General features: G+C 33.6%; 2 protein-coding genes across 7 annotated transcripts; both read right to left on the reverse strand.

Moving 5' to 3' along the window:
* Positions 1 to 730: 730 nt before the first annotated feature.
* LOC142527509 (uncharacterized) lies at positions 731 to 10,202 on the reverse strand. Of its 6 annotated transcripts, none has more exons than XM_075632331.1 (14): positions 10,056 to 10,202; positions 9,842 to 9,970; positions 8,820 to 8,999; positions 7,811 to 7,931; positions 7,688 to 7,727; positions 7,270 to 7,319; positions 7,141 to 7,196; positions 5,838 to 5,990; positions 5,499 to 5,716; positions 3,584 to 5,034; positions 2,320 to 3,267; positions 1,643 to 1,943; positions 1,058 to 1,123; positions 731 to 950 (listed from the first exon to the last, which is right to left on the reverse strand). In XM_075632331.1, exons 2-14 carry the CDS (start codon positions 9,898 to 9,900, stop codon positions 880 to 882), a joined length of 3,714 nt encoding a protein of 1,237 aa, XP_075488446.1. In that variant the 5' UTR covers positions 9,901 to 9,970; positions 10,056 to 10,202; the 3' UTR covers positions 731 to 879. The 6 variants fall into 6 exon arrangements, with proteins under 6 accessions (XP_075488446.1, XP_075488447.1, XP_075488449.1 ...); XM_075632332.1 differs by having other exon boundaries at positions 10,132 to 10,158; XM_075632334.1 differs by having other exon boundaries at positions 2,383 to 3,267; positions 9,842 to 10,123.
* Positions 10,203 to 12,713: 2,511 nt separating this feature from the next.
* Positions 12,714 to 21,963, reverse strand: LOC142527477 (PH, RCC1 and FYVE domains-containing protein 1-like). Its single transcript, XM_075632289.1, has 9 exons — positions 21,547 to 21,963; positions 17,023 to 17,109; positions 16,801 to 16,890; positions 16,608 to 16,694; positions 16,366 to 16,470; positions 14,171 to 16,258; positions 13,936 to 14,082; positions 13,347 to 13,807; positions 12,714 to 13,132 (listed from the first exon to the last, which is right to left on the reverse strand). Exons 1-9 carry the CDS (start codon positions 21,592 to 21,594, stop codon positions 12,961 to 12,963), a joined length of 3,285 nt encoding a protein of 1,094 aa, XP_075488404.1. The 5' UTR covers positions 21,595 to 21,963; the 3' UTR covers positions 12,714 to 12,960.
* Between the last annotated feature and the right edge of the window lie 372 nt (positions 21,964 to 22,335).

Consider the following 22,335-nt stretch of genomic DNA (forward strand, 5'->3'; position numbering starts at 1 on the left):
TTAATATATAATTTTTTGTAAATTAATCTCTTTTGATCTCATTTCTTTAACAACAATTATTGATAATAGAAATGTATTTTCACGTGCGTCGCACGTGTTTTTACCTAGTAAATAAAAAAAAGATAATACGATGGGAAAGTATCAAAATATCGGGACATAAATGATGAAAGATAACATAAGTATGTAACTTTTTAAATGATTAGGATATGTTTAGCATCAGTCATGGGAGACATCAATGATAAATATAGAAAGAAATGTAAATAAAATCTGAAAGAAAATAATAGGATTGACAACATTGACTTAAAAAGAAATTATTAGGCATGGGTTCAGTTATTTAAAATTAGTGGGAATTCAACATTTACATATAACCCCAAAGAAGATAAATTTGTGTAGCAAGAACTCAGCAAAACTGCCAAAGTACCAACTATTTTAGTTACGGCACATTTCTAATTATGTGGTCCGTATAATATGATCACATGTTGGATATATAGTGATTGAAATATTCTGCTTTGATTTATTAGTTCATTTTATGGAAAGAGATGATAGACCAACAGAGATTAGAGCACAAGACATACAAGTTATTATACCCTCTTATTAGCCATGGCCGCAGGGTTCTAGGCTTCAAGTTGTTCAAAAATAGTAAGAACAGAGAAGTGCGTTCATCTTTTCAAGTCTGGTTTTTCAAAGATTACTCTCAATGTTTACTATTTCAAAATAATTGCACCTCAGAAAAGAGGAGTAAACGATTAATATGACGTATTTTCAATTTCCAGAGCAAAATACTGCAAGTACTGTAAGACTTGTGTTACAGGAAGCTTAAATTGAATGCAAAATTCACCATGATTTGGCACACAAAAACATCGGAAAACACTCAAGACTCTATGATGCTGGTTTCTTTTCACTTGTTTTGCTGCTCCAGAAAGGTGACAGTAAAGAGAAATGGCGAGAAGCTGTAGAAAAACAGAGATCACGAGCAAACAACTTAATTTAGCCAGGGAAAATAAAAAAAAAAAAGATGAGCAACAAAGGCATTAATAGTGTATGCCAAAGAACGTACATTTTTGTGAGGCATTGCCAGCCGTCGAGGTTTCATCTTGTGAGATGAGATTCTTCAAAGTGAGAACTGAAAGAAACACCCAAAAATGGACGTACCGGAAAAGAGGAGAAAGATAACATCAGCAAGATGGGTCCATGCACAGATTACCCTTTGACCATAAAATACAAATTCAAGATTGAGAAATGTTTCTGTTCCTTCTAATCATGTACCATGTATGTAGCAAGGATAAATAATTAGTTATTCATCTAGTATTTATGAACATCCAGAAGCAGCTGTTTTACATTTATATCAGTTTATCGTTGTCCATTATTAGTCTGAGATGCATGAATGAAATTAATATGCACGGAATTTAAGTACAATGAATGCCCATCTTGACTTAAACAGTAGAGGAAAAAAAAATTAAATTATGTCTACTTTTTGCTACATGGATGGTAATGACAGAATTGGCAAAGACAAGTTGGCAGAATAAATGCTTAATGATGAGTGTATATTACGTCTACCATTCTTACCATATGATAAAGGTATACAAGTAATTTTGTGAGTGGGCGTGTCTGTGGATTCTTTAAGGAATAGAAATGGCATCACCTTCACTTGATGATGCAGAATTCCTTGCATTATCGTCATGCTCAGCACCATCAACACTAATACATTCTGAATCAACACTTCGATCCGCTGACAATGAAGAGTGATTCTTCTTTCCAAATTTCAGAAGTCTCTTGAAACCCTTTGGTTCCTTAACAGGAGTCTTCTCCGACGTCCCAGAATTTTTGTCCACTTGGAGAGTTTTAACATCGGGTACATTTGTTCTGACAGTTCCTTCAACTCTTGTCTCCAGTTTTGAGCTTGCCGCATGTGCTTTGTTATAGTTCGAATAAGATGTCTTAACCTCGTAACCACAGCAAGCTATATCAGGATCTTACTAGAAATGTTTTTATAAACTAGGACAGTAAATTATCAAGTTTGTATATCATAATCAGCATTCAAAGGAATAAGAGTATCAACTGGAGACCATAAAAGAAGCCGCTACTTGTACCAACACCCCCATCCTACTATCGCCCAGACTCAGAACATTATAAATGCAGCATACGAACCAATCCTGTCAAAACAAGCTAAAGGGGTTCATCATTAAACACCCACTAACATTGGCTCAATCTTTCATCTCTGAATTTCAATCTGCCCAAACCTAAATGGAAGCAGAAGTGTGCCACATATTCTCTATTCCTACGGTAAACATGAAAGAAATTATCAATTTAACATCACACCTCATTAGAATATGATTGCTTTTGGAGTTGAGAAGGTAAGACATGGTTATCAACGCGACTCACTGGTGGCGGCGGAGTATGCGCATCAGCTAAGTTGGACATCAAGTCACTTTTCTCTCCTCTGTCACAATCATTATAATATTTATTTCCCGTCTCCAACTTTCCTTCCGATGGATGCAAAGTGGGACCAGAAGGTTTCTCATACTCAAGCATGACAACAGTCTTCTCAACTATCAGATTGTCATCAATATCAATCTGATGTAATCTATTGGAGAGTTTCGCATTCGATTCAGCATTTGCAGAAGGATTTACTCCATTCACCTTCTGTTTTCCTTTTACATTTGATCCATTCTCACCTGAATTTAGAAGCGATTTTGATGTCTTAATCTTCAATTCAGGCAGCATCGCAGCTTTACTTCTATCTAGGTTTATGATGGCAGATATTTTGCTCCTCTCAGGCCCCTCAGACAACTTCCTCTTTGATACTGATTCAGCACTTCGCGCCTTATTCAACAACATAACAGGAGAGTTGGTGATTGTTTTAGGTTCTGATAACCTCCTAATTCGCGCCATGGAGGCCTTAGAATCATGTGTAACACCATGACTCTCTCTTTTTGGTTCAGATAATGATGATGAGGATCTAGCCAATCTATTAGCCGCCACATGATTCCCCTCACTTAATATACTGGATTTGGTAGCTTTGAGTGGTGCACTCGCTCCAACTGAAGTCCTAATCTTTGATCTTTGCAAGGGTGATGAGGACCCGGGCTCAGAATCACTGAACTTAGATCCTTTATTAGTGGCTGGAGAAAGCTTTGTCCGTAATTGTTTTATTTGAGGTGAAAGTGAGGATGGTTTTGCAGAAGTGGTGGTGGAACCGCCCCTGGCCGCAATTCTCTTTTGCCTCTCCTGCTTTAAAGCTTCAATTCTCTTCATTTCAGCCGCCTCCTGTAAAGAGTTGACCATTAGAATATGGACAAAGTCTATCAAGAATGTAATACAATATAGCGACAAATCAAACACGGTCCCCAAACATATGCATATTATCATCAAGTATTGAGAAATGGGGTCCCCAAACATACACATATTATCCTCAAATAATGAGAAATGGAGGAACACATAGGTAGCCCCAACATCCAAATGATGATTAGTATCACTCCACTGTATCAGCAATAAGAACATGTTATTCACTTCCATAAGTATTGATTAGTCTAGTTGAGCAAGTAATATTTAAGATAGTAAAGCAAATAAGATAATGCAATACCTTATCTTTTTTAATTTTCTGCAGATCAGCTTTATAGGATCTCAGCTTCTCAGCACGGGCACGGGCATCTTCTAAAGGACTCATCTTTGATGATTTGCCTTTCCTTATAGGACCTCCAGTTCCTTGCTTACTCAAAGGATCAGAGTTGACCTTCAGTCTTTTATCCTTATCCAATTTCCATAATCCTCCCTTTGCGTCTGTAACTTCTTTTTTCCCTTTTCCCCGAGAACTCTCAGCACAGACCTGCATTTCATAGTCCAGGGTAAGGTCATATCCAATTGACCTCTTCTCTGTTCCACGTTCTGGCATTAAGCTTAAACCATCAGGTTCATAATTGACTATATTCCTAACATCCAAATTTTGATGTGCCGATGGAATCTCACAGCCAATATCAATAGCAGATCTATCCCTGCCTCCAACTTGATCTACTGACATTGTCCGAAATGGTACAATCAAAGATTCATCAGTCATTCCCTGAGAGGATTCTCCATCCATCTGATTGGTGGCACCCTCAAAACTATTCACATCTAGCGCACCCAATGAATTTCTGAATTTTTGTTGGTTCTGTCGACTGCCAATAATAAAATCATCTGATCCCCTGGACGTAGGGAATGTACGCTCGTCAATTTTGTGGATGCCATTAATCCTAGCATCTTGTATTGCACCTCGATCCTGTGAACCATGAGCCAGTGGATCAGCACCCATTGTGTTTGCCCGTCTCTTTATATTATTTTCCATGGCTAACATGCCCTTATTGTCAGCACTAGCATGCTCATCACCTTCCCGGAGTAAACAATTCTGAAAAGCCTGCCAGTGTGTATCATCAGCATCTTTTCCAAAATTAGAGACTACATTGTTGAAACTCAAATTATCCAAAGAATTCATATGGCTTCCTTCATTTCTCAAAGATCTGTTACCATTTTGATGGATCACATCAAGACCATCACCATTGGAATTTTGATATTCTCCATCAGTGTCAGAATCTGAATCTGAGTTTGATTCATCACCAGATTTCTTCTCTTTCGAAGTAATATAATTAATATTTCGTATAACAACCATGCCAGATTGTTTTTTATTAGATCCTCCACTTTTTCTATGCGGTTTACGACTGCCTGGAAATTCTGCATGCATTTCCATATCATCCAATGATCTAGTTCTCTCGATATCTGACATTTCTGAACCAGTATTATTATCCCTACCATCACTTGATTGATTTCTATGCCCTGATTGATGACCAAAATTTGATGAGGTATGCTCCATGGGCCAATGAGGTGGCTGAAAAAAGGGGCCACTGCCTGCGTAAGTCGGATAGTATGGCATTCCTTGAACAGGGTATACAGGAAATACTGGTTGGGCACGAGGGGAATTATTCATAGGCCATGAAGGAAACACTAGGTGAGGAAACTGTCCCTGAAAATATTCTTGTTGACCATTTGGAGCTGAGTTATCTGCTGGAGCAAGGGAATAAACATTACATATCTATGATATCCTGGATGGATTCATGTTTGTTCACAGACAAGCAGGAAAAAAAACATGATCATAATAAAACTCTATGACGCTTGCTCTTTTCAAGTTGACTCATGAGTCACCAAGGCTCTGTTTGAAAATTGAATTCCATCAAGGAAACCACTAATTAAGTATTTCTTTCGGTATCGAAGGGATAAAATTAGGTGAGTGTTGGTTCCAACATGATTAGAGATACTTGCTAGGATATTTTTGAAGTTCAAAATCAATTTTCTTCAATTTTAAGATTGCCATCAACTTCCTTTCTAAAATCACTGAATGCTTAAGAGTGCTGATAAAAATGAAAAATTATGAGTCAACAAAGAAATCAAATTTAAGCCAAACAAAAACAAATAGTATGTTCATTTCACCCGAAATTTTTCGTAACACCTCGCAAAGACTTGATCTTTACCTGCATTATTGGTCGAGCCTGATTTCCCATTACTCTCTGTAGCCAGCTGATGGTTTGACTCATCATGTTTGTCAGTTGTGCCAGACAAAAAAATACCAGATGCATTTACTGCAGAAAACTCTGATCGAGTAGGCAACACTTCTGATGCTTCAAGTTCAAGCCATTGCCCAGTTTCATGTTTACTCTTCCACAGATTAATGAATCTTGAACATGCTTCTCTGTCACATGAATATACCCAGTTCAAGGAAATTTCCAAGAATATAGCAGTGTCTGGGTATCAATGGGTCAATGCCTAATCGTTCACATACTTATCAAGAGGGGGTAGAAGAAGGAGCTTACAGTAATCGCATGGCCCCAAAGCTCTCAGCAAATGATACAAGCGGTGCCACATGATCAATATCAAAACCAGCTGCCACAGCACGAGCAAAGGCCATACCTTGTTCTTTTTGTAGCAATGTTTTGCGTGTTTCAAGAATTTTCAAAAGCTGAACTCTAATTCAATAAGAAAAGATGTCAATCAGGATATCCGACACATTTTCATTCATCTCATTTCTCATCTAAACATGATCTAGAAGCTTTAATAAGTTCAACAAATCGAAGAAAGCCAGAGCAATCACATAGGCCATAGACTTATAGTGTGTACAAGTCAAATTCATTGAACATTTCTACCAGCCAAAATCCCCGAGAAATTCCTTTTGTTGTGATATTTCCAAAGATGACAGAACATCTAAAATGGAAGACAGCAATAAATCACTACAGTAAAGTAGATAGTTTCAATAAAATAATATGAAGTAAATTCTTTCCCATATCTCCAATCACAATAGTGTAGACATTTACGACTTTGCAGAGAGACCCTGAAAAGGATGAATTATCAACTGTAACTGTAATTGATAGGGAAGATAAGAGAAATTTCTACCAAACATTTTCTTTTTGAACCAAGAACCTAATAAAATTCTCAAAAATGAGCATGAATCCAATAAAACAAGACCAAAAAGTGTATGCAATCAAACTAGGAAGAAGATCCTTTCCCTTCCTTTTCTTTTTTTTTTCTTTTTCTCCATTTAGGTGTGTGAGCCTGAAGATTCAAGAGAGAATATATTTCGGATATGCCTTTTCAAAATTTTAATATGTTCTAGTGCTAATCAAAACTCCATAAAACACCATATATTTGTTTTGAAGAAGTAAAAGCTCCAACTATAAACCCAAGGCACTAAAATCAGATTCCCTCCACTCTGTTTCATAATGGAGTAATGGACCACCATTTTTTGGCACATAAAAAATGGCAGACACAAATTATGAATGTCAAAGTATTCAGATAGAGGAAAAACTTTTGAAAGAAAAATTAAAAATTTTGAGCACAGGTAAACATAGCATTGCAAATGTCAAGAAGGAATTGAAAACAATGCAAAACTTTAAAGAATGATTTAACAAACTTATTCATGTAGAATAACTTTTAAGTGGAAGTATAATATATCCTTTGCGCATTATTGTAAGCCTCAACCTCATTTGCATGTTAGATTGACACAACCTCAAGCCTGTTAAAGCTTTATCCATTAAATGAGCCAACAGTCATGCACAAACAAAAAGTATTATGAAACATTGGCATTGCAAGGAATATCAATTGATGCATTGAAATACATACTTAGAATTTCCCTCCTGGGAGTATGACCCATTGGCTTCAGGAAGTGGTGCCTCGGGCTGTCAGGAAAACAAAAGTGTGAAAGCAGGTAATCGAGAGATCGAAGAAAAAGCTTGTAGAGTTCTGAGTCACCTTGTAAAGAACAATTGCTTTCTCCTCATTATCATGTACACATTTGTTTCCTGCATGTTATTTTACAGTGTAGAGTAAATGTTACGTATCTCCATTTGTTAGCTATAAATCCATTTATCAAGCAGTAACACTTGTAAAATACATACATTCATCATCCAAAGGATAAACATTTGTACACCAGTCATCAGCACAGGTAAGGAGGAACTATTGTAATCAACAAGGTAATTCTAATTTCTGTAGCTTCTACAGCGCCATGTAATTCAAAAATGAACAGGCATAACATATCAAAAAATAACAGGAGAATAAGCTTATAGTCTAAATATATAGTCAAGACCTGTTCACCAGAAACCACGTAATGATACAAAACGCCCCATCTCAGTAAACATAACATCAAATATAATATTGTCTTCTAAGATACCTTCAGATCCTCTCATAGGTTTTTCTTTATGATCTTCCACCTGCCAAAATATATAAATAAAATAATTAAATCAATTGGTGTCCGATGAATATAGAGAAACCATCCCATTGATCAGTAGTTTACAATGGTTTGCCCCATATCATTGCAACTGTGAGCGATGATTGCCTCCTCGATCTGTAAGATCTCGGTTTCTAACATGTGCACACGTTCCAAGATTTCCGGTGTGCTCACAAAACGAACAAACCTGTGTGAAATAGCATACATCAATAATTTCCCAAAAGATGCAAAAAGAAGATAGAAGCAAGCCCTTAGAGTACATACATAGTTTCTCATTCTTTAACGGGATTCTTCAATTTAAGAAGATCTACCAACAAAAATAAATAATATTGATCACTTATCACCAGGGACTGATCACTTAGCATCACATAATCCAAATGGGTCACTGACAACTGTAACGGGATATAGATGGGATAAATAGTTATTGGTATTTTAAAGAGGTAAATATTATTTCGACAGAAATTTCTGTCTTTCCTGCGAATAAGGTGGCTATAAGCTATCACCAATTCATAGTAGTAAAGATTATTAGGACACTTATTACCCATAAAAAGTTTTAACATCTATCTGGTTAATGTATCGCTATTAGATTCTACAGGAGATTTGAGAGATGAGCATGATAACATCAGCAGTAAATTAAAGTTTAACCTTCGTGTTTTACATTGAAGTTTCAATAGATTCAAAGTCCAATCTCTATCCACGAGGTAAAGGAATGTATCAATCTTCAAGAAGATTTCTTTCATAATCATTTAGCACAGAGCATAAAACATCTATCAATATCAACACACAAAAACAGACTTAATAACGGGTATTCAAGAATCGGTTCATGAGATTTTAATGAATTTGAAAGAAATTGTATTGAGAATTAATCCATATGGGACTTGTGAAGCGTCTTAAGAAGTCAATACTATCACCATATTTCATAAGTGAAAAAAAGATGTAAGTTATTAGTAAGTCAGTATTATAAAATTAAATCTCATAAATACAGGAAGAGTTTCACTGCAATTACTTTCATCAAACAGGCAATTATTAAAAGATAGCAGTCAAAAGCTTATTTCAAATAGTCTCCTAAACAAACCTTTCCAGAGTGGCTTTCGTAAACCATGCTGCATCACTGCCATTTTCCGGTTCAAGCAAAATTGAATAGCCACCCTTCGATATTTGATCTTGGGCAGTCTTGAGATGGGAGAGAAACGGATTCAGCAATCCCGAAGCAATTTTTTCTTTCTTGTCATTTGATATGATGATCAAATCACACCTGTTCATGAAAACAATCAAACTCAAGATATACAAATAACAAGACATGAACCTAAATAATGTCACCAAACTTCAACTGCAGTTTCCTTCTTCACGTTTTAAACAGTAGTTTACTAGAAGTACAAGAGTCTATTAACACAATAAAAACGAAGTGACCAAAAAATTTGTTAGTTTTCTGATTACAACAAAAACTAACGGAAACTTCTTCATATCCCAAAACATTTTAATAAAACTAGATGTAACTTGAACATTTTCCAAAACTATAAATTATCTTTCATAAGAAATAGCAAACTAAAATTATCATAGTAGAAATGAACAAAAAAATGAACTAAACACGAATACTGAAATTAATCTTGTAACCAACTCATTTCACTAGACCCCATAGAAAATTTGTTTTCTCGAGAAAATCAAGCTATCAGAGTTCTCCTACTATAAATAGAGTCTTTTATTGTCCGCATGCAATTATAATCACAATTAATCAATAGTTCACTTCAATTACGACGCCACCTAATTACACACACACCGGTCATCACAGAAGATAAATCGAGTTTTCCGAAATTTGAACAACTGAAAAACAAATGAACATTAGATGCACATTTAAGTTATATACAATATCCAAGAAGCTCGCTCTCACGAAAGTTCCACACAATGAATGCTACGCAATTAAAACTTCCCAAACACTAACAGACAAAACAAATCCTCTAAACAGCCAAAATCTAAAAGCGTAACAAATCAACGTCATCATCAATCATTCCCCAGATCACTACAAAAATACACTCACACACCAAAATAAAATCCCACTCACATAAAAAAAAAACAAACGGTTATTAACAAAATGCTTACCGAGTTCTAGTCGGTGTGAGATGAAAAACGGCGGAGCTAAGCTGAGTACTCGGCTTCATTTGGAGCCGATAAAATGAGCTTCAAGGGGATTCACAAAATAATTCTTCAGATCTCACAGAGAGGTAAATCCTGCAAACCAAAAATCACACAAATCTGCGAAAAACATCAGAAAAGTAGATTGAAAATGAAGAAGAGAAAGAGGAATAAATCACACATGATTTTTGGTAAAGCAGCTTTGCATTTACATTCTGCGTGTGTGTGTGTGTGTGTGTATGGAGGACTTTGGATACCTGACGGGGAAAAAGGTCGAAACTGCAAAAGAAATTTAAGTAATCGTTTGGAAATTTATTTTGCGGAAAGTGAATAACGGGTAGCTCATACTAATCCGCCCAACTGTATCCCACACTGAATGTTATTTCATCCAGGCAAAATATAAAATAATTTTTTTTAAATGTTATTTCATCCAGGCAAAATATAAAATAATTTTTTTTAAAAAAAATAAATTATTGTATTAATTTCTATATATAAAATCCAACTTGTTGAAAAAATATTTTTAAATCTACGTCATAATTGGTTTCAAATCTAATTTTTTTTAAAGTATTAAGTTGAATTTCAAATTTATCGAAATATATTGTGATTTCAAATATTTTTTGCTCAAATCCAAATCATATATAAAGCATCTCGCATTTACATTGTGAGATAAAAATTGATTCTATATATTTTATTTAATATTACAAATTAAACAGGAGTAACCTCTTGTGAGACGGTCTCACGAATCTTTATCTGTAAGACGGTCAACCTTACTGATATTTACAATAAAAAATAATGTTTTTAACATAAAAAGTAATATTTTTTTTCATGGATGACCCAAATAAGAGATCTGTCTCACAAAATACGACTCGTGAGACCGTCTCACCCAAGTTTTTGCGATTAAACAAAATAAAAATGAGAGTGTGAAGAATGTTGATACGCAAGGTCATAAAAAACATAAAATAATAAATTTTCTTTAAAAAGTTGAGCGTAGCAGACCCAACAGGCAACAACCCCAATAACTTTGCATTTGACCAATTCCTAAAGACATTTATAATTATAATTATAAATTATAATGTGATTCAAATTACTTGTTGGTTCTTGGAGTTTTTTTTTTGGGATTTTTTTCAAATTAAGTATTTAGGAAAATAGGATATATAATATTTTATTCTGGAAATCTTAGATATTAAATAATTAAAAAAAATGTTTGATAGGATACAATATCAGAATAATAAAGTTTACTTTGGGAATTATGTAACTCTTTGATTATTATTTGTTTTCTAAGTTTGGTAGTTGTACGGTCTAATCTAATTATGCTGCTTAATAGTGAATTTTTTTGTTATTAGAGGAGGTGTAGTATTAAAGGGTGAAATTTTGCTTGGGGCGCTCTAAATTTCTTTTGACAATGGGAACCTCAAGTTTTGACGCTATTAGTTTTCCACCCCAGAATTTATACGGAATGTAATGTTTCTCTCTCCCCCAAAACAACTTGTGTATCAAACCAGATTTCATCTCAGGAATAATGGGAGATGGATTTTAAATATATTCAAATATATTTTTGTTATTTAGAAAATTAAATTTATAGACTTCGAATTCTCTTCTTACGTGTTTATGTAGTATTTCATATTAGTAAAGATTAATTTCAAGTTCGTTTAATAACGAAGTCATTTGGAATTGATTCTAATTTGTATTAATAATGTATAAATAAATATTGTATGAGTTTAATATTTAATATATTATTTCATTATAAATAATAAAATTAATCGAAACCTATGTATTTAATTCTCAAGCGTAATTGAAGTAAGAGATGAATTAAAAAGAAATTTTGTGTGATGTTTGTTTTTTCGAGGAAAATGTTTTCAAAGAAACAATTTTGAGACGTGAAAAAAGTATGTTTATAAGTTTGATCCTGATGTAGTTTTATATATATGAAACGATGTCTGTTGGATCTTAATCAGAGTTAGATATTTAAAATTTTTTGAATAAAATGTATTTGGTTGAATACAATATAATTACTATTGATAGAAATGTATTTTGGGAGAAAATAAGATGAAAATGAAATGATAATAATAATTGGCATCATTCCTTGAATACCGACAATCACATTATAGTCGCCAGTTGTTATACTGCATGAACATTACACATATGTCGGCATATTTCCTCTGTGCCAACTTGCATGGATTATGAAACACTAACTTCTCCTAACATCAAATAAGTTATTTTTAAACCTAATTAAACCTAAATTCGTTACACTACGCAATGTATAATTCGCTTCCGAATTTTGTTTTGAATCGTATTGTAAAGACGACTATCTATTTTTATGAAATACATCGGTTTTGGATATTTGATTACTTCGAAACTTGTTGTTTAAAAATTATGTGATTGTGAACGACGTCGCAATCGACCCACCTCGGTTTCGGGGCATGACAATATCAAGTAAACATAATCATATCTTTCCTCGTATTAAACGTTTCGAAATAGCAGTTATCATGTTGTCCGATATCCTTTTTTTGCAAAAGTTGCTAGATCAGGAAGATCTTCATAGTCTTCGAATGCTAATTTTTGTTGCAAATCTTATTATTTTCTAGGCATCTTCCATATCGTGCTTTCATGTCGCACCCGATATAAGGTTCTCAGAGACTATAAACATCAGTACCAATTCTCTGAATTTAATTTGGAAGCTCTCTTGATTTTCGGAAAATGAGAGAACCGTCTGTGTAGGTCTGTCTAAGTTCTGAAAACCAATGGCACCTCAAATTTGTAATGAATTTTTATGCTTTTTTTTCCAATTGTCAAAACAACATAGCTCTCAATGCAACAAAGTAAAATCATCGGCACTTATTTGTGTCTCTCAACACATCAATCTAATTGAATTAATTAATATTTCTACCAAGAAACTGAAGTTCTGCACCAAATTTAACATGAAAAAAAAAAAAAAATTTGAATCAGGGTATCCTTTCCTATTTGAATCATAAAGAGTTCTTTCTCCAAGTCTAACAATAAGCTAAAAATTTGAAGTGGTTGCTAACTATAATTCGGGGAAAAAAAAAACTTGGGCTCTTGAACTTGTTGATCGCCTCACTTTCCTATTAAGGTTGTGGTGCCTCATTATTTTCGTGGTTCGCTTCCTCCTCCGGTGGCTGAGGCGCAGTTTCTTCTGCTGGCGTGTTTCTTGTCTTTGCAGGACTGTACTTTTTCTGCAGTCTATCTTTGTTTTCTTTCCACCATTCTTCTGCTTGTTGCTCGTCAAATTTACGCTTACTGTGGCAATGTGTTAAAAAAATCAATGTTCTTCAAAAGCTCTCTCTTCAGAAACTTATTTTGTGTGTAAATTTAGATGAACTCAGCACACGGAACAAATATGACATGAATGAAAATTGAGACTAGCAACTAGAAAATGAACATAACAGGAAAAATTAAAGAACAAGATTCGATGCTCGAGGATCATATAATACAAGAAGCATTAAAGTTGTACCTAAATTGAATCCCTCTGAATATTTTGGTTCCATTTGAGAGTTGAACAAGCTTGACATAAACACCTGGTTCAAATTGTTCAATAACTTCCGTCCTCCCTTCAGTTCTAGCAGCTTGAGGTGTCCCTGAGTCACTCTCCATTCTCGGTTCATTTCCTACTCTAGCATTTGAACCAGATGGTTCGCCGGTTTCTTGTAGAGTTCTAATACGATTCTGTGACAGGTCCTGAACTCCTTCACGATCTTCTGATCTATGATTTTCCTTGTTACTAGATTCATGGGCTAATGCCATCTTATCAGAATAATTTGGTGCCTCGTTTGAGCTTTCTGATGGTGAAGTTGGATTATCTTCAGATGTCTCATTTCCAATCGTGTCCAACAAAAATCTAACTTGAGCACGCATGACTTTAAAAGATTCGCTTTCGATTATCTCGGGAGGTAACTGCTCTGTTATGTCGTTTAACTGCACAAGGGAAACAAGAAAATGGTTCAAAATTTATAACACGTATAATTCCGTCATTTCAAATACATATGATAACGATGATAAAAAAGATCCATATGATAAATTAAGATATTCATAATTTGAATTACTTGAGTTGTTATTGTTAAGACTGCTTGTGTTGCTTTAAAAATATTAGAAGATCTGTTAGAAGCTAGGGAAGTAGCATCTTCAGAAGCTGTCTTTAACTTCTGAATTTCTGTTTCTTGGGCTTCACTTTTTTGCTTTAAACTCTTGACCTGATTTCAAAAGAACATGTATGTTAATAAACAGTAAAATAACATATTAAACTTCCACTTGAATGTGTTTAGCAGAGGAAATCCATACTTGGCCATGAAGTTTAGATATTTCTTGATTTAGAAGATCATTGGTTTTCTTTAGGCTGTCAATGACACCCCTTGAAAACACTGGAGCCGCAGATCGTGGAGGACTTGGTCTTCTTGAGTATGGGGAAGCTGGTCTTGAGTTGGACTGGGATGGAGTATGAACCTGTAGTTGTTGAATCTGTGGTGCTGATGTGATGACAGGCTTTAAAGCATATTGAAGGGCACTAAGTGAACTTGGGAAAGCAACATCTTTTAGCTGCAAAAGTGACGGAACTTGAGATGCTCGAATGATGGAATAATTATCAGATTGTGTCCCGGACTTCACCTCGAGATACTTGATTGGTTCAACTGTAGGCGGCGATAGAAGAAGTCTCGAAGTTCTTGCCTCTCCTCTATCTGCTCTACTACTCATATCCACTGAACGTCGAGGCCCTGAGGCTCTACGACTAAAAGTACCGACAATTCCAGCTTCTGCAGCCTTTTTAAGTTTCAGGTAGCACGAATCACACACTCGGTGCGGTTTTCCTGGAGTTGGGGCAAGAGCTGCTTTCAAAGCTTTTTTTGAGCTACAAGCATGGCAATGCACCAATCCACAGTTGTAACAGTTATGTCGTTTTCGAGTAAAACCAAATGCTTGCCTACACCCAGTGCAAAACGATTGGTCCGCACCAGAAACCCATTTATGGATGCAAATACTAGCGGTATAATTTGATCCACAAGCAACATTCCTCACGTGTCGGTCTTTAATGGCTTCAACCAACGTTGGAGTATTCCTATCATCAACATTGCCATGGCCTAATCTTCCGTTAGCTCCTTTTCCCCAAGTTAATACTTCACTTCTCGACGTGAGAACTGCTACATGATGTGCACCACATGATATTTGTTCCACAAACTCTCCCACGAGCCTATCTTGTATTAAACACGGTGATTTTCCATCAGACTGGGGATTTCCCAACTGTCCGAACGAATTGCTTCCCATAGTAAAGACATGACCGGATGTTGTAAGGGCAACAGTTGTGTTATGCCCACATGCTAACTGATGGATGTTATAATCTATAAGAGCAGATACACAGGTCGGAACAAGATATGTCTCCTTGTTTCCATGACCAAGTCGATTTTTATCACCGTCACCCCAAGTGAAAAGCTTTCTCGAGGAAACAACACTTGCACCTGACTGATTCGTAACTTCTACAATAGCAGCGGTATGCCATACACCACAAGAAACAGCCAACGTTTTCAGTCCATTTAACGATTGGACCTCCCTTGGGTATGTAATGCTTTCACGACCACCGTGGCCAAGAGCACCAAATGTCCCATCACCAAATGTAAAGAGTTTTCCAGTTGAAGTCGCGAGTGCTGAATGCCATGTCCCACATGCAACTGATAGAACTTGGAGGCCTTCTAAAGGCCCAGAAACTCGTTTAGGTATCCAATGGCTAACGTCATTCCCATGGCCAAGAAGTCCAGCATTGTGGGTACCATCTCCCCAAGTATATAAATCACCAGATGTTGATAACGCACATGTGTGAAACTCTCCACAGGCTACAAAGTCAACATTCGTAACAGCCAAAAATTCTACAAGTTTAGGGCGACTAAAGTCTTTTTCGATTCCATGACCCAATCTTCCTCCAGATTCTTCACCCCATGTAAATACCTCGCCTTGTCTTGTAACAAGAGCAACATGGCGAACGCCACAAGCAATTTGGTGAACGTCAAGAACTACATTTGATTCCAATGGTTTAGGAATTAAGACATCATTTTTTATTGGAAATGAATTCCCAGTTCCATCCGTGGCACCTCCATCAGACCAAATCTCTCCCCATACATAAACATCACCAAGCGATTCTATATCATCTGGTCCAGAACCTTGACTGGAACAACTAGGAGTACTCGAGACGCTAATACGAAAACCATCTGTACCACTTGTTCTTATTTGCATGTTTGCACACTCAGACCCCGCATGTGAGCTTGAGTTGTTCAAGTTATTGTTAAAATCTGCAAAGGATTTACCACGGGGTATACTTGAAGTGTATTCAAGCGACGCTCCAAAGGCACGATTATCTTGAATGATATCACCAAAACCAGTTAACTGCACATGCATAAACATTAAAAAATAAGTAATATAATATGGGAAAATGTTGGTGTAACAAAGAAACAACAATATATGAAGACGAGGGACGAAATAAAAATTTTTACATCAGAAATGTCACTTCTAGTACGTTTACTGCGTGCTTGGCCAGCTGATATTAAGGCCTTCAAGCCACCGAGCCAGAGCTCAGATTCAACTTTGTCCTTGCAGATCTACAAAGTGTAAAATGATACAGTAAGCAAGCAGAACACTAGTTTTTACCTGTTTGAGAACACTGGAAGGCCTAGAATACATCACATCATTCCCCCTAATGAGGTTTCATTTAACTAGAAAAATTGCGACCACTTACAAGATCGAGCGATCTATCACCGTTATTGTATATGAGTGAGAATGACAAGTACTCCTTCTCTGGGCGCAAATATCTTTTGAAAACAGGCTGCAGAACATAGTTTTGAAACAGTCAGATCAGTTTATATCTCCATAAATATCCAATGTTTATTACAGTCACAATACATAAACTGCATGAACATTTTTTTGCTTACGGTTCTCTGTCCAGGTATGATCCGTAAAACGGAAGATAACTTCAAATGTCTTTCTTCTCTATGTGAATACCAGATTAATGTTGTTTCGTCCTACAATTACAACCAATCCATAGTATGGAATCTTATTCCAATCTTCAAACAACCAAATGAATTGTGCTTTTATGATTGTATAAATGAGGAAAAGTTACATCAAGGTTTTGGAGGATGACCATGTATACTCACCGGAGAAAGTCTAAACGTGCGAAACTTAGGCTTCCCCTTTCTGCTGTACTTGATTAACTGTGTTCCTTTCTTCAAAGCAATGAGTGCCTTCACAGACATAACAAAATCAAAATTCAGGTGTCAAAGATAAAATGTTGATTTCAAATACAGCACAACAGAGAGCGCAACACGAGAGTCAGAAAAATCTAATGCTTTATTCCACATCGGATTGTGTGAAATGTGTAACTGTGTACAAGACTATACGATAGACTTTAAATGAATTGTGCTTTTATGATTGTATAAATGAGGAAAATAGCTGCTAGTTGAGCTACTGTGTGTAGTCACGTTTGTGCAGCCAGAGCCGGACCTATTATGATGCGGTTGTCGCAAGGCCGGTCCAATAAGGTGCCCAAATTTTATATATATATATATATATATACACTAGAAGACATGTACGTGCGTTGCACGTGTGGAACATACAACAACCGTAATTTCTAAATTTCTCATGATATATTTTGAAATTATAAAGATCTATACATACATCGCGTCATTGAAAAATTAGCTACAAGTTCTACAAGTATTTATCGAAAGAAATTTGATAGGACATAAAACATGAAGATAATCGTAAAATTTTTTAAAAAAATTTATTTTTCGAGCAAAAAAAATATTTAAAAACATAAGTAAAATCTTATAAATCATTTTAAGTAATTATAGATGTAAGAATAATTTGTTTCACATAAAAAAGATTTGAATTCATTCTTATTCCTGATCATTTTCTATCACTTTGATGTATATAAAAGTAATTATTACAGATAAAATCAATTTAAGCTCATTTCAATTCTTTTGAAGTGTTCTCTCATGACACCAAATAATTATTTGGGTCTGTCATGCATAAAGTTTTACGGTTTGGTCCATTGACACTCAAGTCAGTGTAATTCTCATTATGTTCGCAATTAGCTTTGTATATGGCTTTGCACGGTACATCAAAATTATAAGAAATAAAAGTTTTGTCTTGTGTAACAAATATAACATTTGACCCGAAGATCAAGAAATGTTTGAACAAAAATATTAATCTTTCATTGTTATTTAGTTTTGTTGGGTTAAGCATGCACGAGTGAGAGTAGTACTAAGATGGATGAAGTATTAGGAAGTTCTTGTGCGTATTGCTGACATTGTGTCGTTTATTTTAAATTCCATTAAAAATATAATTATTTTTAAAAAAATACTGTAAATCTTATTCCAAAATAAAATTTCAGTTTTCTTTAATTGATTTTAAAATTCATCAATGACTGAAAAAAAAAACATGTATTTATTAATACTATTTAACGAAAATAAAGACATACATGTAAATTCAAACAATTTACGTTATTAATGGATGTTAATTTACTCAAGTTAAAAATAAAATTGTCACATAAACTCATATGAAGCAGTTTCGTGTGTCAATTTTGTAAAACATGTATCCAATCCGACCTGAATCATGAAAAAAATATTGTTTTTCACTCTGGGAATGATTGGGTCGACCCGTATTAAGATACATATCAATGAAACCGTCTCACATAAAACATACTCAAAAATTGGAGAACTGTAAAATTTTGAAGAATAGTGTAAAATTCATCTTTCTTCGATTTATTTTAAAATGCATTAACATTAGTTGATAAAAAATGTCGACTCGTCTTAGAGATATATCAACTTGATACCATCTTACAGATGATTTACTCAAAAATTGGATAACTATAAATTTTTGAACAAAAACATAAACTTCATTTTTATTCTATTTATTTTAAAATTTATTAATTAATGAAAAAATATAAATCAAACAAATGGACATCCTAAAAATAAAGATAGAGTTCACAAAAAAAAAAAAAAAAAACAGAGATAAATAAAACAAAAATAAATATTTTAAAAATAAGAATATAATTCATTTTTTTTAAAAAAAATAGAACGTAAATTTTATTATTCTTCTATTTATTTTATATTTCATTACATATATTGTTTTTTTAAAAGAAAAAACATAGAGTGTAAATTTCATTCTAACACGTGGTGACTGAAATATATATTTTCTCAATTTATTTTAGAATTCACTAATAGATGTGAGAACAAACCAAAAAATGTATATATTATTACTATTATTTTAAATTTTATTAAAGATATATTTAAAAAAAAATTGAGTGCAAATTTCATTCCAAAAAATGGAAGGTAAATTTAAATTTCATTCTAAGAATGGTAACTAAATTTTTCATTCAAAAAAATGATAGTTAAAATTTATTTTTCTTCAATTTATTTTAGAAGTCATTAATGGCTAAGAAAAAACAAACAAAAAACAATTATTTTATTGTTATCATTGTGAATTTCATTAAAGATATAATTTTAAAAAAAGAATGAGTGAAAATTTCATAACAAAAAATGGAGGTTAAATTTTATTTTTCTTCAATTTAATTTAGATTTTATTAATTAATAGATGAAAAAACAAATACAGTGACATATGAATATAATTTCATGAACATAAGAACACATATGTAAATTCACAATTTAAAGTCATATATTTAGAGTCGTAATTATAATAATAGTAATAGCTAGGAAAAAACAAACAAAAAATATATATTTATTATTGTTATCATTTTGAATTTCATTAAAGATATAAGTTTTTTTTAAAAATTAGATTATTACCATAATTTAAAATTTTATTAAAGATATATATTTTTAAAAATGGAGTGCAAATGTCGCTCCAAAAAATGGAAGATAAATTTAAATGACACTATAAAAAATGGTAGCTAAATTTTTCATTCTAAAAAATGTTAGCTAAATTTTATTTTTCTTCAATTTATTTTAGAAGTCGTTAATAGCTATGAAAAACGTTCCAAAAAATGGAAGATAAATTTAAATGACACTCTAAAAAATTGTAGCTAAATTTTTCATCTAAAAAATGGGAGCTAAATTTCATTTTTCTTCAATTTATTTTAGAAGTCATTTAATAGCTATGAAAAAAAACAGATATTTATTATTTTTAATATTTTGAAATTCATTATAAATATAAGTATTTTTTTAAAATGGATTGCAAATTTCATCACAAAAAATGGATGAAAAATTTTGTTTTTCTTCAATTTAGTTTAGATTCTTAATTAATTAATGAAAACAAAACAACCAAAGAGACATGTATTAATGAATATTCAACTTCTATATTTATAGTGGTAATAGATTCATTAATTAATAAATGAAAACAAAACAACCAAAGAGACAACTAAAGAGACATGTATTAGTGAAGATAAGGACATAGATGTAAATTCACAATTCAACTCATATATTTATAGTAGTAATAGATATGTATGTTATTTGTTCACTAGTCCACTCCAAATCTCCACCTAATTTTTTTCCATTAAACAAATAAAGTTTACCGTCCCCTACTTCTCTTAAGCCTGAAAATAAGTAATTTTATTCATGAATTATGCTTTATTTTCATTTCAAATATTCTTTTAAAAATACATATTTATATTTATATCTGTAGATTAATCTATCAAAAAATTCTCACTGAAAATGAAATTTACTTACAATATGGGCATTGTAATGTGCTTAGAGATCAAGTTAATTAAATATATAATTAAAGCACGCATCGCATGATTTAAATTCTTTAATGAGTTGTAATTGAATTATGAGTTTATATAAATATTTTGCGCGACTTGTGTAATTAATAAGTAGATAATCTAAGGAAATAAAATAAATAGTAAATAGAGCTTGAATATGTAGACCATTGAAAGATGAAATTCATTGTTTTTGGGATTTTTTTGTCCTTTGATTTTGTAGTTTGTTATTTCGACTCAAAGAATTTTTTGATTTTATAGTTTCTACAATTGTAGAGACTAAAAGTGTAGTTTCTACAAGAATTATCTTCGATCAACAATGTCGCAAGATAGACTAAATAGGCTAATTATGGTCTGACAATTGGATTACACAGATTTGATAAATATTTTCGCCTCTGAAAAACTTGACGAATAATATTTATGTAGTTATTTTAAATATTTATTGAGTTGTTATTAATGTAATATATTGGTTTTGATATAATTATGTATCTATTAGTATATTTGTTATTTGCAAATTTAATTTTATATTTATTACTGTAACAAGGGCCCATTTTTCACTTTTCGTTTCAGGCCTCGTTCTACACAAGTACGGCTCTGGTGCAGCCCATATCGCACGCAACAACCTTCTTTTGAGACTAAGGGATGTTGATAATGAAAAAAATCATAACCAAGTAACACGTACAAATGATATTATGATAGGAGTGTTAAACAACTCGCCGGATTAGTCCATTCGTATTCACATAAATGATCCCGAACCGATATTTCTTCTCAATGGCATCTTAGAAATCTTTAGCGAATCAACAAGAATACACAACTTAAATCAGTACTCATGCATTCTTATTATCCATGATTATGTTTAAATCAAAGCATCACTTTATCCGAATGTGGAACACTCTCAGATTCCCTCCTCGACATACTCTGGTTTATTTTGATTATGGAAATAAAGAAGAAAAAAACCAACCATGGTTACCTGCTCGGTATCACGATCAGGGTTGCCATAACTAGCAGGATCTGCCATTCCATCTGAAACAAACCTTGGGTATCCAACAGATGAACCTACTTAACGTCACAGGCATCCGTACAGTCTCCATAGATGTTCCCAATGCAATCTTCTCTGGTCAATCATTAATTTCCCAGAAACGAAAACATGCAAATGCTCGACAAATATTCCAGATTATCGTGTTTCCTCCCGATCTGGAAGAATGCGGAAAGATCCGGGGAAATTACGAGTAACCCACTAAAGATCAACCGGTGATCATAGAAGAAAACAGGAATTTGAGGGAATTCATGATGTTCTGCCTGAAATGTGAAATGGGTTGATTAGTTAGGACAGTTTTGAATCATGGGAGAAGAAAGGGGACGAGGTGGAGAGAGAAGAGGTGACATGAGTTTAGGAAAATGTTGGCAGCTGAACAATGTTGTGCCCGAATTTGGCGCGCTGATTTGATCGTTTTAACTACCTTATAAATGCATCACGCGCTAAATGTATCCGCTATTAATTAAAAATAGATCATATTTGAAAATTATTTATTTATTTATTTAAATTAAATAAAAAGTGTTATATACATGTGTGTGTGTGTGTGTGTGATATATGCATTAGTTATGAACAAAAACTTTTACAACAAAAAAATGCACTAATTAAATGTAATCAATGACGAAAATAAACAAAGTCGATCGTGTTACGTTCATAAGAAAAAAAATATAGTGTATCATTTGGTGTAATATTCCTAGTTATATTAGCAATTAATTACTATATATT

Source organism: Primulina tabacum, chromosome 15 (genome assembly GCF_025594145.1).
Source record: "Primulina tabacum isolate GXHZ01 chromosome 15, ASM2559414v2, whole genome shotgun sequence".
In the NCBI taxonomy this organism is placed as follows: Eukaryota; Viridiplantae; Streptophyta; class Magnoliopsida; order Lamiales; family Gesneriaceae; genus Primulina; species Primulina tabacum.